This window comes from Euwallacea fornicatus, chromosome 21, assembly GCF_040115645.1.
Source record: "Euwallacea fornicatus isolate EFF26 chromosome 21, ASM4011564v1, whole genome shotgun sequence".
Classification (NCBI taxonomy): Eukaryota; Metazoa; Arthropoda; class Insecta; order Coleoptera; family Curculionidae; genus Euwallacea; species Euwallacea fornicatus.
In genome coordinates this window covers 3,680,802-3,701,395 of record NC_089561.1, presented here as the reverse complement: position 1 = coordinate 3,701,395, position 20,594 = coordinate 3,680,802, and the positions used below count along the sequence as shown (strand labels likewise).

Here is a 20,594-nt window from a genome sequence, read left to right as displayed (position 1 = left end):
TGTCCATACGTGGGCGCAGCAAAGCTGCTGGAGTAAAGCTTTACTGCAGTTCCGGAGAGAGAGGAATGAAATTTAGTTGGGCAACTAACCTAAATGGATGCCAACTCGATATTATCCTTTCATCCACGACAGATTTTTTAATATTTTTTAAAAAGAAAGAAAAATTACGGAACCACAATATTATAATAACTATTGTTATTGCTTCTGAATGCATAAGGTTCGGTTATGTAGAAGTTCTAGAATATGGGTAAATCCATTTTTGCTTAGGCAATCTAATAAATTTGAAGGTTCTCAATCCTCTCTTGGAGATAAGGCGAAAAAATGTAAATCATTCAATTAAAGGGTCACAAAAATTGCATTGATTTTAGATGCGAAATCTCTAGCCTGAGATTCACAAAATGGCTCCTTTGGTTATCTCAGGAAGTGTGCCAATTTTCCGGCAGGGCATCCACGGTGTTGACATATAGTCGCAACTCTTTTGGGGCATGTGAATATTTGATAATAATTGAGATTGAAAAATAGTTGAATGTAAGTACCTCAAAAACAGGATTTAAGTTAGAATTTTAAGTCTGAATAAACCTCCGCAATACGTTCGATGTAATTTTCGACGATAAATTTGGCGAATACAAATCGAGTTGTTACCTAATAATTACATGCAAAAAATAATTGTATGCATTAAAATGAAAAAAAAAAAAGTTCCACAATTTGTCTAGTTATACTTAGGAGATCCTGGACCCTGGATAACCTGGATAATTTTCATGGTACAGATTGTGATGCCTCATAGCAGAAATCTACTGCTGCCGACCCATTTTGGGAAGACAATTTGTGACATCAGAAATATGCGCTTAACTATTTACAAAACCAAATTATTTATGCTGTATTTAGTCTCATCTCATCTCACTAACATTTAGTTAAATTTTCCATTTGGGTTTAACTTAAACAAGGAGAGTTTCTCAAACTGCAGTCTCCATGTGCCCCTCACTGAATCATTGTTAAACCGAGCTGGAAAGATCGTTTGAAAATGTCTCGACCCCACTATATTTTAAGATTAAGCCAAGGCTGATGACTCCCAAATGCAAATATATTTCAATGAACAATTTATGCATGTCCCGTCGAAAGAAACTAATTTCTGGATGTATTCTACGGTCTGTAAGCCATAAATTTTCATTTCGTAAATGGGTTTCTTCGGTACGATTCTGTTTATCTTCTCTGACATGTCGTTTGTTGATCATTTAAAACAATTAGCTGAAGCCTTTTTGCTCGGCATAACAACCCAAAAACATAATAGTCCTTCACGGATGTCACCCTGTTAACATTTTATCCATACAAAAGGACATTTTCATCCTGTCGACATTATTTACGCTCACAACAGAGGAACAATTCTAAAAAGGATGTTGGTCATTTCATTTCATACAGCTACATCCTACTGTAAAAGGCTTTTGTTTTTTCAGTGTTTTAAAAACGATTTGGAAAACAAAGAGTTATTCAAGATTAATTAATTTCGTAGAACTTTCATAACATTACCTAAAAGGTTAGTCAGTCTCTTAGCCCGTTTTTCCACATTTCTATAAATCCAGGGGTACATTAAGAATTGAAATCAAAATAAGTTAAGCGCACTCTGGTATTTAATTAGATGTTAGAATTTAATTTCCATTAAATTCTAATTCCAAGGCGTTAAGTTTAAAATCCAATTTCACCATGCCTCGGTTTGATAAAGGATTATAGTTCAAAAACACTAATCTCTTCGTTGCGGTTTGTTTACGACGATCTGGGCATAATTTAATTCCGGGTTTGGTAATTATTAATGTAGCTGAGGGTCGACTTTCCAAAGGGGTTTTCTATCGATGAAATAAACCATCCAACATCGGTCCCATTTAGCGACAGATTTTTACAACCTGACAATGATATAAAGGTAACATTATCTTGAAGGACGCGATAAAATTGGGTCGGAAATAATAAAAAGGAACACTCAGCAATTTGCCATTTTTCACAATAAAAGATCCCTCGTAATCGGAAAAAATTGATATAGGTTAAGCCGTAATTATAATACTTTATGTTTCGAATTTCCGTTCAAATGGTTATTTTATTGCAACTTTTTTGCCTGAAATATGAACAAGAACGTTCAATAGGGCGAGGTCCCCCAAAGTTTCGCATCAGCTGGTACAAATTATTTAATACTTAAGAAGATAAAAGAAAGTTGAGTAATAAAATTTATAATTGCACAGCTCCAAGTTGAATGAGTATAATTAAATGAGAAAACTGCTGACATTGCGTGGGTTTTAATTTAATTGATCAACTGTTGTGATGCTCCCTAGTTTTTAGAATAAGAGGAAGGCAATTAATTACTTTCCTTCCGCTGAATATAAATAGGTCATTTCCTTCACTGCATTTAAAACTTTCCTCGTTGAAGCTCCAGTGTTTTTGCTAATCGCTAAAAATTCCCCAGTTCACATCGAATTCCTTTGAGCTTAACGTGAAAGCTTTGAGCTACAAATTGAGGAAAAAAAACGCTGAATGCTGTAATGATTTTAGCATTTGTTTCAAAACCCACAAAAAAACGATCCGTTGGACATCTGAGAAAGCTCTAAAGATTTCATAATAATAATTGAAAAGCGTGATTCTCAGAGCTTCTAAATTGCACGGAATATTCCCAAGTGATTTTCATCTCTCCAAGTGCGATTCCGTGTGCTTGGGTATCCATGGTGAAAGATGCTCTTCAAATATTGAGACTTCGCATTGATTTTTTATTTTATATTATTATTCTTGAAGATTTATATTTCAAAGTATTCCATTCACTCCGCTACGTAATAAGTTTTGAGATGCATCTTTTTCGATTGCGAAATAGCTCTGCCAATCCGAAAGGGTCTTTGCTTTAATCTGGTTTCAATTGATCTAGGTACTTACTTACATATACCTTTTCTACCAAAGAAGCGCTGCTAATATTCGAATTTCATCAAGTTGCAAGAAAAAAGATTTTTGACAGAGATACTTAAGTTTGGGATTTTTCAAGTTTACGTAGAAGCATTTTATTCCATATTATTTTTGTATCAAAATTAAGGCAATTTTCGAGACATCTACATAAACTCAATAATTTAACAGAATTTATTTTAAAGCTCGAAACTTTAACGAGGATTTCCAACGTAAGCATGAGATAATTTTTTTACATTAAAATTTCCTATTCACTGGAAACACAGACATGTTACAGATTTTCCATTCTCTAAAGAGCGTTTTTCCTTTCCCAATACATGAAATTTATACCGGAATTTTCCGGTTATTTTTCATATGTCAAGGAGCCATTTTACACATCTTATTTCGGAACTTTCAATGGTCGAATTCAAAGTAATTTCATAATTTTGTGAGAGCTTAAAAAATATCAAATTCTATGGGTTCTTAAGGCGACTATAGGCGTGAAATCTAGTATGTCTTTACTTCCCAGATATTTCATTCAATATTTCACGTTTAAAGAAGAAATTCTATTCGGTTTAATCCTGAGGTTTTTGTGATAAGTGGACTGTAAATAAATGCAGTTTTCGGCTCAAATACTTAAATTCGATGTCGTCTCTTCGGTCTACAACAGATAAAGGGCAATAACAGACTGTTCTTCTCAGTGCCTGGGTTTTCAGGGTGAAATTAAAGGGTCTTTATTTAAACGCTGAAAAGATTTTAAGTTAACTGAACACAGCGAAAATGACTAAGGGCTGCTTTAAACTGAACATAAGGTCGAATTACATGAAGTTAATGAGGATAATTCTGAAATTATAATACTGTATATTAGAACTCACAGCATTATGTTCCCCGGGAAGAAAATAAACATGAAATTGTGGCATAATATTTGCAGAGTTTTAACGTTTTTATTTGGGAACGATGGGGTGGATGGAAAAACCTGAAGAGAGATAGGTTATTTTTTCAGAATTGAACGAGGAATTCAAGAATAATTTATATTTTCAGAAAAGCTAGTAGCGTACTACTTTTTCTGAAAAAAAATCCTCTGGCGTGGAGGCAGCCACGCCACTGGAAAAACTAAACAAAATTTTTTCAGTAAAATATATACGTCATTTATAGTGGTCAACACCTCCAAAATTTCGTTAAAGGAACTCTGACACTTTATAATGAAATTTATTATTTCTCATTTTTTAAAATTAAATTTGAATCCCCTGTATCTACTGAAAAAAACCTTATTGAACGTTGGTTTATGTAACAAACTGACATTATTTTTGGAAAACTCAATATACCATTAAAGTAATGCTGGCTAAAATTGAAACACTCTGTATGGCCTGGAAAAGCTGATCTAGACATGGTCGTTTCATTTCAAAAATTAAGACATTTTTTGCTTTGATTTTGTTAGTTGAATATGTTTTTTAAACTCAAAGGAGCTGTGCCATTCTTCTAATTCAACGCATTTTACATTTTCCATTCTCCAGATTTTCTCTCATTTAGAGAGCTTGCATTTCGGAAACTTTGCATTAACATATTATGCTTGAATGTATCATTACATCCACCTCATTTCATTTATTGCTAAAATAAACATATTTTCAAGATTAAGTGATCCATTTACTAAGAAGGCCTGCAAAGCCTAAAGCAGCTCCAGATATGAGTGCAAACTCTTGGAAAATATATAATATGAACACTTTTAAGTTTGTCGTAATACGAAGGAATCTTGTTAGAATTTGTAGAATGGAACTCCATGGAATGAATGAGAACGAAAAATTCAGAATTTTGGTACAGAACCATTTTAAAGATTCGTAAAGATTTGTTGAAATGAAGATATCCGTTACTAGTATAGAGAAGTATGTAACTCCGTATTTTTTTATTTCTTTAAACATTCGATCATAGAAATTAATGTACTTTATCCGAATTAATATAAAGTGGTTTCAAAATTTAAGGTTCTATGCAATCAATGCAACCTGTACTCACCAAGTACCATTGTTCCCTGAATAGAGGATCAGGAAAAGCTACTCCTGGTACTGCCCTATAATGCGGCTGCCCATGTGTATGGGCACCTGGGGCAACTCCTGCGAAAACTTGACTGAAAGGCGACGCCGATGGGCCTCCCAAATAATCCCTTTTCTTCCTCTTCTTTTCGTGTTGCTGTTGCACCCAGTGCACCTGCAACAGACAGAGAAATTTGATCTCAGCAATCGTACGTTCCTAATATATTCAGAAGTCAAGTGCACATATTTCTGAGCACTCAACGTCTGCTTCGAATCCAGGAAAATAGCTGGAAATTATGGCACACCGTGGCATTTGACGGCAATCATTGCCAAACGTATAACCGCATCAGTCATCTGAACGATTTCGGTCATTATGACGTATGGATTCTGGTTTAAAGGTCGCATTGAGAGTTGTTTATTACTGGCCGAAACTGGTCCCGACTACATAAATTTCCTTTGCAAATATTATGGCCTAATCCAAAGATTTATTGCTGTTGTTAAACCATAATGTCGCGGAAGTTCAATGCTGGACAGAATTATTATTATTCTAGACATAATGAAACTATGTAACTGACCTAGATAAATTTGGGGAGACTTGAGATAAATGAAAAATAAAATTCCCCCGAAGCTCTACAATTCTTAACCAACGGGGGTAATTATAAACTAATCCCGCCACTATTTCGGCCAGAAAAATCCTGTAGGATTTCGCAATCCGTGGGGTATTTCTCCTAAAACCCAGCTTTAAAAATGGAATTTGTTTTACCAAAATGAATTATAACTTTTTTCAGATATAATGACTCAAGAAAGTAATTTGCGCTATAGAACCTGAGACAATATAATTTTTACTAATAATCAGTCTGCTACCGCTAGGAACTTCCCAAGCTCTGAAAGAAAATTATCAGCAAGAACGTTTTGCGAGAAAGTTCATAATTAGGCAGTAGAGGTATAAGTAGTAAAGTACGAAATCCTGAACTAACCCGAATCAGTTAGGTCCTGAGTTAATGGTTGAGGTATCATTTAGCATGCACAGATTTGAATGTCTCTAGTTCCACCATAGGTCTCATTAGTACTCGAAATTCGAATGGACAATCATGAGCATTGAAATTCCTATTGATAGATGAAAGGGATTCTCCGGCAATGTTGATGTGATTAAATTCTCATTTCGAAAACCTAGAGTTTCCGCAATCCCAATATGTGCCCATTAATCTTAACCTTTATGTGAGACTTTTATACACAACCTGGCTTCACGTCTACCTATTACCGAAACATAATATTCCACTCTCGATGCAAGAAAAATGAAAAGAAAATATCTTCAATTCCCCATATCCGTATAGAGTTTCTCCATATACATAGATCGCAGAAACAATATTATTTTCCTCCACCACTAAAAGCTATCAAAACATATGTGGCTGTGTCGCCAAGCGAATAATAACCCTATTATGCACAAAGCGATGTAAATGTTCCTGAAAGACAGGTCTCAACTGGGTCAAAGGATTTAGGAAACACAATTTACGTAATAGGTTCTAAAATAACCACGAGGGCTAATTTGAGTTGATCTAAACGTGCAACTCGAAGTCGCCCAAGAAGATGTGCATTCAATTATTAAGCGAATTATCCCTTCTTTCCTCACAGTGTAAGTAAAAACTGGTGATAAATACGTCTTAGAATTTTATTTCCAGACAACTCTCCAACGCCCAAAGAATCCCCAAAGGACAGTCCCAGTTTACGCCGGAATCCGCTTTGCAATGTCTTTGTATTTCCGTTTTATTGCGTCATAAATTCTGCTTAACGCATTGGCCCCGGTCGTCCGAATTGCCGCCAAGTGGCAACTGCCCTTTGGTGACCATCAGAACGCTATTGCGGTTATGGCAGGGTTTTTGTATAATTTATCATCGAGGCCTTGGATTTAATTTTTGCTCCAGAGGGTTTTGCGAAATTCGTCGCCCTCATCACTTTGAAATTAGCAGTGAGCTTGGTCAATTATTTCGATCGCGAACTTTTCATCCGGAGAAAACTGAACTATTGAATAGGTCACATTATGCATTTAGTAAAAATGACCGAGTGTCGTGACGCGATGAAACACAGGTTAATTTCCCTTTTTTCGTACGTTCAAAAGTTATTTCACAACTCGTTTCCCTCATCGCGCTGAAATTGGTAATAACTTTGACAATCCCAGTTGATAATATTTCCTCATCGATTATGATCTTTATACGCCGAAACACCCAATTATTACACCAATAGGACTATCCATGTTTCTTGACTACCACGTGTCGCAAGCTAAAGGGGTATGATTTATTTCTTACGCGTTCCGGTTTCAGAAGGCAATGCAAAACTCTTTTTTTCTCATCGCTCTGGCAATATTGTGAAATTGATTCAGGAGCTAAATTTAACACTGTCGTACTAGCACTTAAGGCCCAAAATCTGACATTCATATGAATCCTCCTCTTCGTCCCTCCAACTTAAAACAATTTCATATGAAAACCGTATTTTCAGATAGGATCTAATCAAAAAGCCATTACCGTGGAAACGCCACATCCTATAGCAAATTTCATCTCTAAAGGCTCGCCGAAGTATTAGAGATATTTGATATTGCGACACAAGTTACGAAGTTTGTAATCGCTCTGTGATTAGTTTTAGCGATATTAATAATTCAAAATCGGGAATGCAAAAGACGACAAAATTGGATTTCAGATAGCGAAATACTACACAACCTCAAATTAATTATTGCAATATGACATTATTGGCATTATAGGGAATTTCCCATGAAATCCCATTAAATTTGAAAATTGCTAATAACAAAATCAGAAAATTTTGGATATACGTGTAATTAAAGGGCCATAGGTATGGAAATCAAATTTCTATCCAAATTTATTTGCAGGCTATTAGTATTAATTAAATAATTAAATTGTTGCACGTTTACAATTAAATACAACAGGAGTGGTAATTGGATTATGGAAAAGTCATTAGGGTTTGAGCTTAATTGGTATCGTGCAGTGGACAGCTGCGATTATAGAATTCACATATCTACATACAGTGGATAATTGAATATCCCAAAACGATAATAATGGTCAATGAAGAAATATATTAAGTTTTGAAGCAAAAGTTGGGGGATGCAACGGCAACTTTTTCGAAACTGCGGATAACGCCAGATGCTCGCTCAATGTTCATATAAACGTCTAGACTCTAATTCAATCTGCTGAAATTGCGTTTTACTGCAATACGAGCCAATTTTCTATTTATCTCGACAAACAACGACAAACCAAAGAAATAACAGTGGAAAATCCGGGTTTCGCAGCAATGCCCGCACTCTAAATGTAGGACGACATGTTTTTTGTGTGATGATGCACTTGCATCCACGGTTCTGGGACAAATGAAATGATATCATTGTGTTTTCGAAGTGTGCCAAAACTCGATTTTGTGCCCGAATTTGAGGGGTATTTCAAAGGAGTAGTTATTAAAGAGAAGAGCAAACGAAATTTTGCGTATGTGTCCTATTTTTTTTTAATGGTCGATTCTTCTCTAGAGGACCTAGTTTGAGCTATCTTAACAATATCATATGGCCGGATTGTTGGCTTGGGATCCCAGCGCCCTGCAAATAAAGTTGGAGCGAGTTTAAACTCAGTTTCTCGGAAACTAAATGAGATTCGACAATACGGCTACCAAAACTTTATCCAAAAATGAAACATTACCTTCCGAATTGATCCATTTACATCGTACTTCAGTACTGAAATATCGCATTATTAGCATTCTTTAAGCCTCTAGCTGAATCGCGGATTCAGCTAGGGGCTGATTTATGGACTTTCCGTGTTTGCTGAATTTTGAATTGCCGATAAACAGTTGCAAAAACTTTATCCACAATGAACAATTTTAAGATTTTTCCTCATTTCGAATATCCATAAAATCTAGAGAAACTTGTTAACTCGCTGGCGCTAATACTTGGCGATATTGCCATAGATAAATATCGATCCAATCTCCGTTTTCAGGTTGGTCATGAAACTTAATGTTGTACTAAAACAACATGGATCATAAATTTAAGAGCACCTCATATAAACTAGCCTTAACACCTATTGTGTTTCTATCCCAGTAAATTTTTATACCGATAACTGATTAACGATCTGATGAACAAACCCGAGCAAGCCGACGTATTTCATTAGCTTGATCTGATCATGTTTCCGTCTAGTTACTTCCCATTCAAAAAGTTGGATTTGTCTTAATTTACGAAATATCATCGAACACATCGAACAATAATTATATTGAATTAATCACTTAGATTTTATTTTTCAAAGAAAATTTCATACAAAAAGTTCCGGCGTACTTACCAAAAACAACTTTTTTGATTACTTATTTATTTTCTTATAGGAACTTCGTGGAACTCTCATGATTTAGTATAAAGCTCAGGACTTGTCCGAAAGTTCATGGGCTCTAGACAATATAATATGGAAAATAACTCAAGGGACCCGAATATAATTTAATTAAACTTACCCGAGTTTCTGGGTAGTTGATTTTGAATTATAGCTGTATGTGAGACAGGGGGTGTATGTGTTACATCTATAACCAGGGAACGAAATTACTAACAGCTTCATCCCTTAATAGAGACGGTCATTTAAGGATCAAAGGCTTCTGTGCTTAAATACAGGGTATTTCTTTGAAGTTTAATTGAAAGGCCTCGGGATTTACACAAACAGTGGTTTAAGCTCGAGTACACCACATTTTGGTACTTCTAGATGTTGAAGCAAAAGTTTGATGATTGATCAGTGTTCAAGATATGCATATCGAAGGAATTAATGTAATATTGAGGAGGAAATGGCACGCCTTGAAAGTTATATCGAAGCCACTGTTGAGGAGAGATGGGTGTCAATTTTGTGTCCGTTGCAGTCGGGTATTGATTCCGACAGACGCCTTTGATAAACAATAGGAACTCCTTGCTTTTAGTAAGAAAATGTCGTTAGTTACCTTCAGGGAATTTTTATAAAAAATAGAAATATTCAAATACCAACTATTTCCACTAAACTACTCAGCCAGCAACTTTTATTTCAAATTTTAATTTGCATCCTGAGAAACATGAATTTTAATTGAAGGCTTCGACAACTTCGGCACCGTCGATATCCCCAATTGAGGATATCGATATATCCTTTAATTTATTTAACCTATAATTACGCGAATTTTGATTGGACGCTTGAAGAGTCTTCTCTACAGCATATAGAGGGTATCCCACAAATATAGGCCTGACTCCGTTTCTCGAAACCTACGACTAGGAAAGAGCTGAAATGTGGGTATCACATTAAAGTGGAGGTGATCCATTGAGTAAAAATATTTTCACCAAAATACCACTTACGATTATACCTGAAATGAGGGCCAATTAGCTTATTTGAAACGGAACACCCTGTATATTTCATCAAATTTCGATGATGTGAAACATCACGAACGTTTTTCATGTGTAATGTTCCATACCTGAATTTTACGGTTTTCGACATGTTTAAAATGAAAAAATCTGCAGAAATTCAACTGAAGGTTTCTGAGTAACATTGCGTGGATTTTAATACGAGGATTTAACTGTCCATTTTCCACCGAAATACGCCACTATTTACATTGAGATAATGGGTTTGTCTGTATACATTTTTTAATGCGTTAATGGGCTTCAATTACATGCTTCGAGAAGTTTTTTGTTCACTCTAAAATCCCCAAGTATATGGGACACGAGGATGATCTCTCTAGGTTGTGTCAAATTTAAACAACGAGAAGAGTCCTCGTTAAACTTAATTATTAGGTGTACACCTATGACTCCGCGATTTTATTTCTAGTTCTATTTTTTTTGAAAAAATAATTTTTATTTAAGGAATTTTATTTCATTTTTCGCTCCGTATTACCAGCTTTCTATTTATATATGATAATTGCTATATGACCTTTTAAAACTTTTCAATTAAGGTTTAAATATAATATGTCCAATTTTGTGCCGAATAAACATCATTTGCGGGAAGCTTTGCTCTTCCTTTTCCATCATAAGAAAAACGCCACTGCCGCTCACCAAATGCTCGTTGAGGCTTATGGCAATGATGCTGCATCTATAAGAATTTGCCAACAATGGTTTCAGCGCTTCAAATCAGGTGATTTCGACCTCAACGACAAGGAGCATGGTAAACCATCGAAAAAATTTGAAGACGAAGAACTGCAGGCTTTGTTGGCCGAAGACGACGCAAACGCAAGAACAGCTCGCATCTTCCCTTAACGTCAAGCAGAAAACGCTTTCGGTTCGTCTTCACGCTATGGGAAAAATTCAAAAGGAAGGAAAATGGATGCCTTATGAATTGACGGAAAGGAACAAAGAGCAACGAAAAACGACGTGTGAGATTTTGCTTGAACGTTTTCAAAAAATGAGAGAGATGAAGGAATGGATGAGAGGAGAGGAAAAATGGCCTTACTTCGATAATCCAAAGAGGAAAAAATCATGGGTGAGCCCGGGTGAGCCAACAACTTCAACCGCAAAGTCAAATATCCACGGGAAGAAGGTATTGCTCTGCATTTGGTGGGACCAGCGCAGCATACTGTATTACGAGCTTCTCCAACCTGGCGAAACAGTCACTGCCAATCGTTACTTCCAACGACTAGTGCAGTTGCGTAATCAATTCGCAGTAAAGAGGCCAGAATGGGCGGATCGACACGACAAAGTCATACTGCTTCATGACAACGCAACGCCTCATGTCGCTCAACCAGTCAAGAACACCTTGAAGGATTTCAAAATGGAAGTCTTACCGCATCCGCCATACTCGCCAGATATCTCCCCGTCGGATTATCACCTTTTCCGTTCAATGGCTCACGGTTTGGCAGAGTGGCGCTTCCAGAATCGCCAAGAAGTCCAAGAATGGCTTGATGAATAGATCGCTCCAAAACCGACGAATTTTTTTTACAATGGAATCCATAAACTGCCTAATCTCTGGGAAAATGTTGTCATTAACGATGGAAATTATTTTTAATAAACATTGTTAATAAATTTATACAGTTTCAAGCAGTTGAAAATGCGTAACAAAACGCGGAGTCATAGGTATACACCTAATATTAAAAAGCTTCTGACTGAAAAATCACGGTCGATCATTTAATTTTTGAGGGGCCTGAATTTTACGCCAGACTTCAAAAGTGTATTTTACATTAAAATAGATAACCACTTACCTCCAACAATTACATTTGTTTTTGTTGACTTTGCAACACGTCAAGAAAGTTTTAATTAAAGGCTTTAAGAAGTTATTTACCACTCAAAATCTGCATGACTACGTATACAAAATTGAAATTATTATTGTTATTTTCCACATAATCCCATGTGGATTTTACTCAGAGGCTTCTTCTCCCTAAATCATAATTAAAATCATGTCTCAAGGATGCGATTATATGTAGGCGCTGAGTAAGATTGCTCAAATTTTAAGTACTTCCCTCAAATATCCTTTAATTTTTCAGTTTCCGAGTGGTCCCCGAGTGAATTTTAATTATACGCTTTAAGAGTATTATTTCCATTCAAATAATATCAAAATCTCGTTGTTTTATTAAAGGTTGCAATTATCCATCGGCTATCTGCTTCTGAGCACGGTGAGTTTTGTATTTTAATTACAGACTTATAACTCACGTGGTTTTTATTTGGCATTTTAATTATAGTTGTAAGCATGATCTCTGCATGAAGTTAAGTGGATTCCAATTAGAGATCTGAAGAGCATTTTTCTACTAAAATAGTCAAAAAATGCACTTTGAAAGAGTGAAGTTCTATTTGCAGGCTGATAGTGATGTACGTGGTCTTTTCTTTTCGCTTAAATAATCAAAAATTTGAGGGGTGAAGTCAACGGGCTGGACAATCCAGTTAATGTAATTAAATAAGTTAAATTGAAATATACAGTAGTGGTCATAGTTATAGCAACTTTTAAACATTTAAAATAAAATGTATCTATTCGGCTAAACCTAATATACTTTTTTATATTATTTATCTTCCACAATCGTTGATGTTTAAAATGCATCTAAATAGTATATCAACAATTCCTATAAGAAACATATTTTTTCAATACCGGACAAAAATATAGCAACTCTTGGATTTTTAAAATTTCACTTGATTTACAGACTTGTGTATTTAAAGACGTTTTATATTATGGTTTCATTATGGGTCGAGGTGAAACAATCTCATTAGAGATCAGGAAAATTATAATTGAGCGGTGTAAAAGTGGCGAACGGCAAAGCGAAATTGTAAAGAGTTTGGGTGTGCACAAGTCAATAGTATCTCGAATTATTTACAAATTCAGACAAACAGGAAGTGAAGCAGCTGCAAAAAATTCAGGACGCACAAGGAAAACTACAAAATGAACTGATAAATATATAATTCGAATGTGTCAAAAAAATCAATTTCTATTATCCACTCATATAAAATCACATTTAGAGGAAACGGGCCTAGCTCATATCAGTTTCAAGACCATAAGAAGAAGATTACTGGAAAATGGATTATTTGGTAGGCGACCAGCGAAAAAACCATTGCTGTCTAAGAAGAACGTGAAAGCCCGACTTCAGTTCGCGCAGAATTACCAACCCTTGACATCTGAACAGTGGAAATTGGTAGTTTTCAGCGATGAGTCCAAATTTAACTTATTAAAAAGTGATGACCCATCATACCTTAGACGACCCAAAGGCGGAAGGTTGCAAAAAAAGTTTGTTTTACCAACCGTAAAACATGGAGGAGGTTCGATTATGGTTTGGGGTTGTTTCTCTGGTTTCGGTATGGGTCCGCTTCACAAAATAGAAGGTCGCATGGATCGGTTCGCGTACCGAGATATCCTCAGGAATCATTTACGACCATATCTTGAAGAAACCTTGCCACTAAGAAGCATTTTTCGACAAGATAATGACCCCAAACATAAATCGAAACTTGTTTCAGAATGGTTTAGAGAGGAAAGGATAGAAGTTCTTGTTTGGCCATCGCAATCTCCCGATCTCGATCCCATAGAATATTTGTGGGAATATGTGGATAATAAAATTCGGAATAATACATATTCCACTTTACAGGATTTATTTCAGGTTAGTTCAAGAAGCCTGGAAGAGTAATGATAACAATTACATCAACAATTTAATAAATTCAATGCCACGAAGATGTGCAGAAGTTATTCAGCAGCGATTATACGAAATATTAATTATTGAACAATTCTTTTGTAATTTGTTGAAGTTTTATTACTCTATAATTATTTTGGAAAAGTTGCTATATATTTGTTCAGATCGACATGAATATATTTTTTTATTTTTGTATACAAATTATTATTGTTTTATTGTTATATACTTCTATCATCAACAGTCATTGTAAAATCATAATTTCACAACCTATTTTGAATTTGGGCAGTCAAGTCTAAATTATTTGAAATTTTAAAAAGTTGCTATAATTTTGACCACTACTGTATATGGGTGAGATATACAGAGTGTTTCCTAACTACGTGTAAAAAATTGAAAGGCGTAATCTTCGACTGATTTTAAGTCAAAAATGTCTAATAAACATATGTCCGCAAATGCCTTGTTTCCAAGATACAGGGTGTTGAAATGTGACAAGAAATAAAGATTTTATTTCCAAAATGACTCAATTTGGGTGTTTGAATTTTAGAAAAGGCAATTCCGGGGGTTCCGGGGTTTTCTTCAATACGTCTTAAGATTTCTTCCTCTACTTGTGGTGTTCGACGTGCTATTGGCTTTCCTCCTCCTGAGGTGTTCATAATAGATCCTGTATCACAAAGACGTTGAAAGAGGTTTTTAAAGGTTTGGTGCTTGGGAGCTTGGTGGTTTGGAAACCTTTCAATGTAAATGCGCCTCGTTGCCAAACACTTACCATCAGCAAGGCCGTAAACAAAAACCATATTGGCCATTTTTTGATTAGTGTAATTAGGCATTTGAAAAATTTTCAAAACTGAGGTATAATCTGATTTTTGGGACACAGAACTAAATTCTTTCACTTTAGAGAGGAAAACACCAAAATAACACTGACTATCTTGTTTATAGTATTGGAAGTAGCAAAAAAACTAACAATAAACAAGTTAGTAAATACCACCAAACCTTTAGAAACCTTTAAAACCTTTTTCAACGTCTTTCAGTCAATGCCCTGTATCTTGGAAACAAGGCGTTTGCGGACATATGTTTATTAGACATTTTTGACTCAAAATCAGTCGAGGATTACGCCTTTAAATTTTTTACACTTAGTTAGGAAACACCCTGTATAGGAAACTTGAAGTTTAACGGCGTTGTCTCTGATTGAAGTTATGCGTATTTTAATAAGCCTGCGGTACGTAATCACATAAAGAGCAGGAATTCGAACTGTCTCGTCTTCGAAAGTCCCCTTCGTTGCTTTCTTGAAAATATCAATCTCGGATTTAATATTTCTTCCAAGTTATTTGTATTTAATTAAATTTCCCGTTGCGCTAAGTTTTTTCGGTCGCCCCTTGTTTCATTTGCTAAAATAATTAGCGAGGTCTTGCAGTTGGGAACCGCTCCAATTACTGTCTCTGTCTTATTGAGTTAAATCGAGGAAGTGCTAAGCATCCTAATTTTATTTCTTCTTCCTTCACTATCCAAGACTGGTTTACTGGATTCCGGCTGACGTAACTGGGTCGCGGAATTAACTCGGATTCGGACACGTTTTGCTATTTGCGCTTCTGCAGGGAACACTCGAGGTTAAAACGTCTCATAGATAAATACAAAAAAAATAAAATTAAATCTTTCCTTTTTTCTCTGGAAAAAAAAATTGTGTGCTCTAACATGTAGTAACACGTAAAATACTAGTAATTTGACTGGAATTTTCTCACTAAAGTTCAAGAAAAGAGATATAAATCTTCATCGCAAATTGCCAAGACAATCTCCATCCAGAAAATTGTCGAGCTTAACCTCGCAGTTAACCCGACCTTACGTTACGAACAAATCGTATAATTCTGAAATAAAGTTTGTATAATATTTCGGACCACAAATCGGATCGGGATATCGCTGCAGATTCCTCGGGATAGCCTCATCTATATGCGAATCCTGTCATCGCGAGACTCTTTTGAAATAACTTAAGACCCCGTAGGAGATGTTTTATGAGCCTGCTATTGTCATTTAATTTAAAACTTTCATTCAGGTCCTTGTACCGTCACATCAAGGGGTGCACCTGCGACGTATAATATCTAATTAATAGGGCCGTAGTATTGTGACGGTATTACACGACACCCCTTAACGTGGCACATAAAAAGGTAATATTCCGCCCAGATAGCTAATTTATACAGGGTGAGACGGGCAGATCGTGCCATGTGTTGTATATGAAAAATCAATGTGAAAAAACTCACATTTTGCCGTCCGACTTTCGTGTGTTTGCAAGTTAGTTTATTTTCAAGATCAATTAATGTGTTACAAAGTGCTTAATATTTATTCAAATTTCCAACATGCTAAAATATCCCTCCCTCCCACGTTAAGCAATATTTGGATGAAGGGTTCCTAAAGCGTTGCATTAGCAGGCGCGGTGGTCCTATTAGTGGCCTCCAAGATTTCCAGATCTCACACCATTAGACTGTTGTTTTTGGGGCCGGCTTAAAAATGAGTTGTACAGCGTAAAAACGGACACTCGAGATGCATTAATTCAACGTATCAGAAATGCTGCAGCTGATATTAAAAAAAGACATGTAACAATCAGAAGCGCAACGAATGCTCTTAATAGACGAAGTGGAAAACGTTTGGAAATCAATGGCGGTATTTACGAACATTTATTAACACAACACGAGATAACCTAAATGTTAATTTATGGAATTTCGTATGAAATTTATGAATTTTAAAAATTTTACGTTTTAATTTTATTTACGCTGTAGATTGTAAACAAGTAAAAATCGAATAGTTACATACATATTAATTTTTTACATTTATTGTTCATACGCTCTTGAAGTTCGGCACGATCCTCCCCACTTACCCTGTATAAATTAAAATTTTGAACGAAACTCCAGTGCAAATTTGGATTAAATGTACGACTACACCTCGTACTTAATTCTGTCGTTTGTTGATATAATGCGTATTTTTTAATTATCACGTTGCACAACGTCTTGAAGTATAATTTATTAATTTTTTGGCATGCAAAAACCCCATAAGTCAAAGAAACAGCACGTTTTTAATTTAAGAGGATGTAAGAAAAAGATTTATTATGGACTAATCCAGGCTCTGCCGCAAAACAATAAAACCGCTCTGGAAATTATAATATTAGTTCTAGGGAGGCAATTTCTTTCGAACGTGATTGTAATAATTAAAATTCCAACTTTAGCGTAATTTCTGCTAATTATCGTGGTTCCTATAAGTTATTTTCAGAGGACCTACTGAACATGGATTTAAAAACTGAAATTAATCTCGCAAATCACATTCAGGCGCTTCTCGTAAATAACTCGCCACCTCTTGTCACTATCATAAACAAACATGCGAAATGTAATTTATTTCGGTTCTGGACAGTGGACATGGAGCGTTCTGAATATTTGATAATGTTTTAAATTGCGGTTGGGATAATGAACAAATTATCCGCATGAATATTTCACGAATCTAAATGGTATTGCAATTAGGGCGAGCCCTTTCTTTCTCCCTGGTTGGCTTTTTAATAGTGAGACAACTTTATTAATTTCAACTTTCTTCTTCACGCCCTCGTTTTCCCATACTGTAAGAGTCCTCTTAAGCTGGTGTGTACAACTTCATAAGTACCAACGCGTCTCGAATACCTTCCATCAAAGGAACAAAACCAAGTTTTATCATGTCACTTTAATCACCTCATTAAAAGTTAAATTAGGTTTTCTTGGGAAGAGACATTTATCTTGGGATTTGTGATCTAACAAACAAACAGAGTGAGAAAATTATCTTTTAATAAAAGTTTTTAACTTTTGTGTTGACAGTGTTGAGTTTTAATTCTAATGATGGGGATAGCGGCTCAATATTTACAATAGTTGATTTCTGGTCGGATGATGGAGAGGAAGTCAGAAATTTGACGGAGCCAAGAGGGAATTTTGTAAGTTTAAAAGTAAATTTTGTCAGTTCTCTGCACTACCTCCACTAGCGAAATGCTCAAGACACATCTACAAAATTAATACTCCGCAAGCGGGGAGGGGGGCTGGAAATTTTTTCTAATTTAAGCAAATTTCTTGTTTATAATTATTCTCAGGTAATTTTAATGTGGCATGGCCAGGGTTAGTTGAAGTTTCTTAGCTGAAAATTAGATATTTTTCTCTCAAATATGAATGAATTAAAAATTAGGAGTAATGAGGTAATTTCTTATTAAAGTTAAGTGCTTCTTAATTGGAAACTTCAAGAAGCTTTATTCCAATAAACTAATCAACAGTTTACATTTAAAATTGCGCTATGCGAAGTTTGCGAGACATTACGACTAATAACTACAGAAAATTTGAAGTTAACAGCTGCGGGATGCAGTAATCTTACAAGGAATTTAATTAGTGGTTAAAAAAACGGAAATTGTTCTTCTTACAGGCAGGTACAGGATCAAAATTGAGCAATTAATCACTGAAAACGCGGCTATTAATGGCAGACTTGATGTAAAATAATTCGAAGAGCACCTGGTGCATCAAAGGTTTGCCTCTGAATGATCATGCACAGAAACTTATTGAAACGGCATGATCGATAAACTGACGAGAATTACACTGAAGGTAGGAAATTTGAAATATTCGAAGAGAAAGTTATTAGTGGACCACATATTTGATAAGGTTCCATTAGTTGTTTAAGATAGTTAAATACAGGGCGTTTCACGGAGATTCCGATAAATTTTCAGGGGATGTAGAGGTCATAGAAACGAATACTTAGATCGATTAGAGTTTGATCCGAAATCGCTTCATTCCCAAGATACAGTGTTTAATTATTTGAGTGACAATTTTTTTTTCTTGAAAACTGCTGCTTGAGTAACAAAACACTAAGAGGCTTTTTTTAATAACATTTGATGGAATATTTAAAAAATATAATCGCATTAAAAATGTCAGTGGCGTACAACAAAACATCCCATTGAGTAGGCGCACGGCCGCCGCTCATGTGAGTGCAAACATTCTGATTAATCCAGAGTATGCACATTTATCTCGCCACAACGAGTTCCTAATTTTATGTTCTCATCCCAAACCGTTTTTGAAATATTAAAAAAATAAGAAACAAATTAATCAAATATTCTGTATCTTGAGAAGGAAGCGATTTCGGACTTAACTTTGCTCGATCTAAATATTATTTTTATGAGCTTTATATCTCCTGAAAGTTTGTCAGTATGCTTATGTAAAATCCCGTTTAAAGAATACGTTGCGGAAATTTGCAAAATGACTATAATATCATCCGACATCACAACGTGTACTTACAGGACCATACCAACCATGGCAGTGCAGCTGATGTGTAAGTTTTCATTAAATAGATCTTGCCGTGGAGGAAGGTGACAGATCTATTGGTGGGATGGCATGGTGACCAGAAAGGTGGTACAAGGACGAGAGATGGTAGATATTTTTCGCATTTTAATGTTTATAATAGCAAGCAGAACTGTGACAATTACTTGTTTTGCGAAGATAGGGACACTCCGGAGCATATGTTTTTGTTGTGTCGCATATGTTGAAAACGACAGAAAGACATAAGAAATGAAATGCGAAGTCAAAACCATCAAGAAAAACGTAAGCAGTTTACTACAGCAAGATTAAGAACGCATAAACGTTATCAAGAATATGATGAGAACAATAACGGCGAAGAGGGAAATAGAGATGAAAGAGAGGAAGAGGCGGATGAGTGGAGTTAAAATAACTCCAAGAGTTGTGCAATCTCGAAATATGCGCTCATTTAAGCTCGTCTCTTGAAATACATCTTAATGGGAACTGACGATATTGGCCACATTCAGCAGAAGCAGCAGTTGCGCAACTGCCGAGGGGGACTATTTTTGCTTTTGTTGCACATTATCGCTCATTAGGCGCAATATTGTCCTAACTATGTCAAACTTCTAAGCTAGAATCTACTAAAGGTTACAGTTACTTTTGCCTGCTGCTTTAATCTCTTTAACGCCTCCCACTGCACGAATATTGGGTGGTGATATTCTTCCCTACATTGGTCTTTGCTTTAAGATTTCCTCAATTTGATGAGATTTGAACTGAAATGGCGTACCCCCTCTCGCATAATACTGAAATAATTCAACGTGAACTCACTTCCGCGTTAAATGACTGAATGTAAAAGGTATTAAGCTTGGGGTTGAATTTATAATGAATTTGACACACTTGGAGAAAATGGAATTTCACGGATAATTTATTTCGCTTCAAAAGACGATCTCGTGGAGAAAGAGCATACAATCGTAGACACCGAACGGTTCTGAAGAAAAAACTTTAGATGTATATTGTAGTCATCTAAGTTCCTAGAATAGAATAGCCCATGCATTCTTAAGTACATCATTATTTTAAAGCTTAGCCTCCATTGTGAAAATTGAGTCATAACCCTCAAAGGGAATTCGAATGTTATGCTTATCCTGAGCCATAACCGCCTTTATATGCATGAATAGGAAAGATTATTCTTACCAGTGCGGATTTCCTTATAGCACAGATTTTATTCGAAGTTGGTTAGAAATGGATTTTACAGTAATGTTCCTGTCTTAGTTGGAACAGTTTTAAATCTACGATGATCGAAAAGCTTTTAAATTGGATTACTTTGCGT

General features: G+C 35.6%; 1 protein-coding gene across 3 annotated transcripts in view; it reads right to left on the bottom strand.

Annotated features, from left to right (window-relative positions):
• LOC136345810 (furin-like protease 2) overlaps window positions 1-20,594 on the bottom strand; it is a 268,365-nt gene that overhangs the window by 40,810 nt on the left and 206,961 nt on the right. For all 3 annotated transcript variants that reach the window (XM_066294422.1, XM_066294423.1, XM_066294424.1), the window contains one exon: window positions 4,915-5,106. In XM_066294422.1, the coding sequence (XP_066150519.1) occupies window positions 4,915-5,106 (192 nt within the window). The remainder of the gene's footprint in view (window positions 1-4,914; window positions 5,107-20,594) is intronic.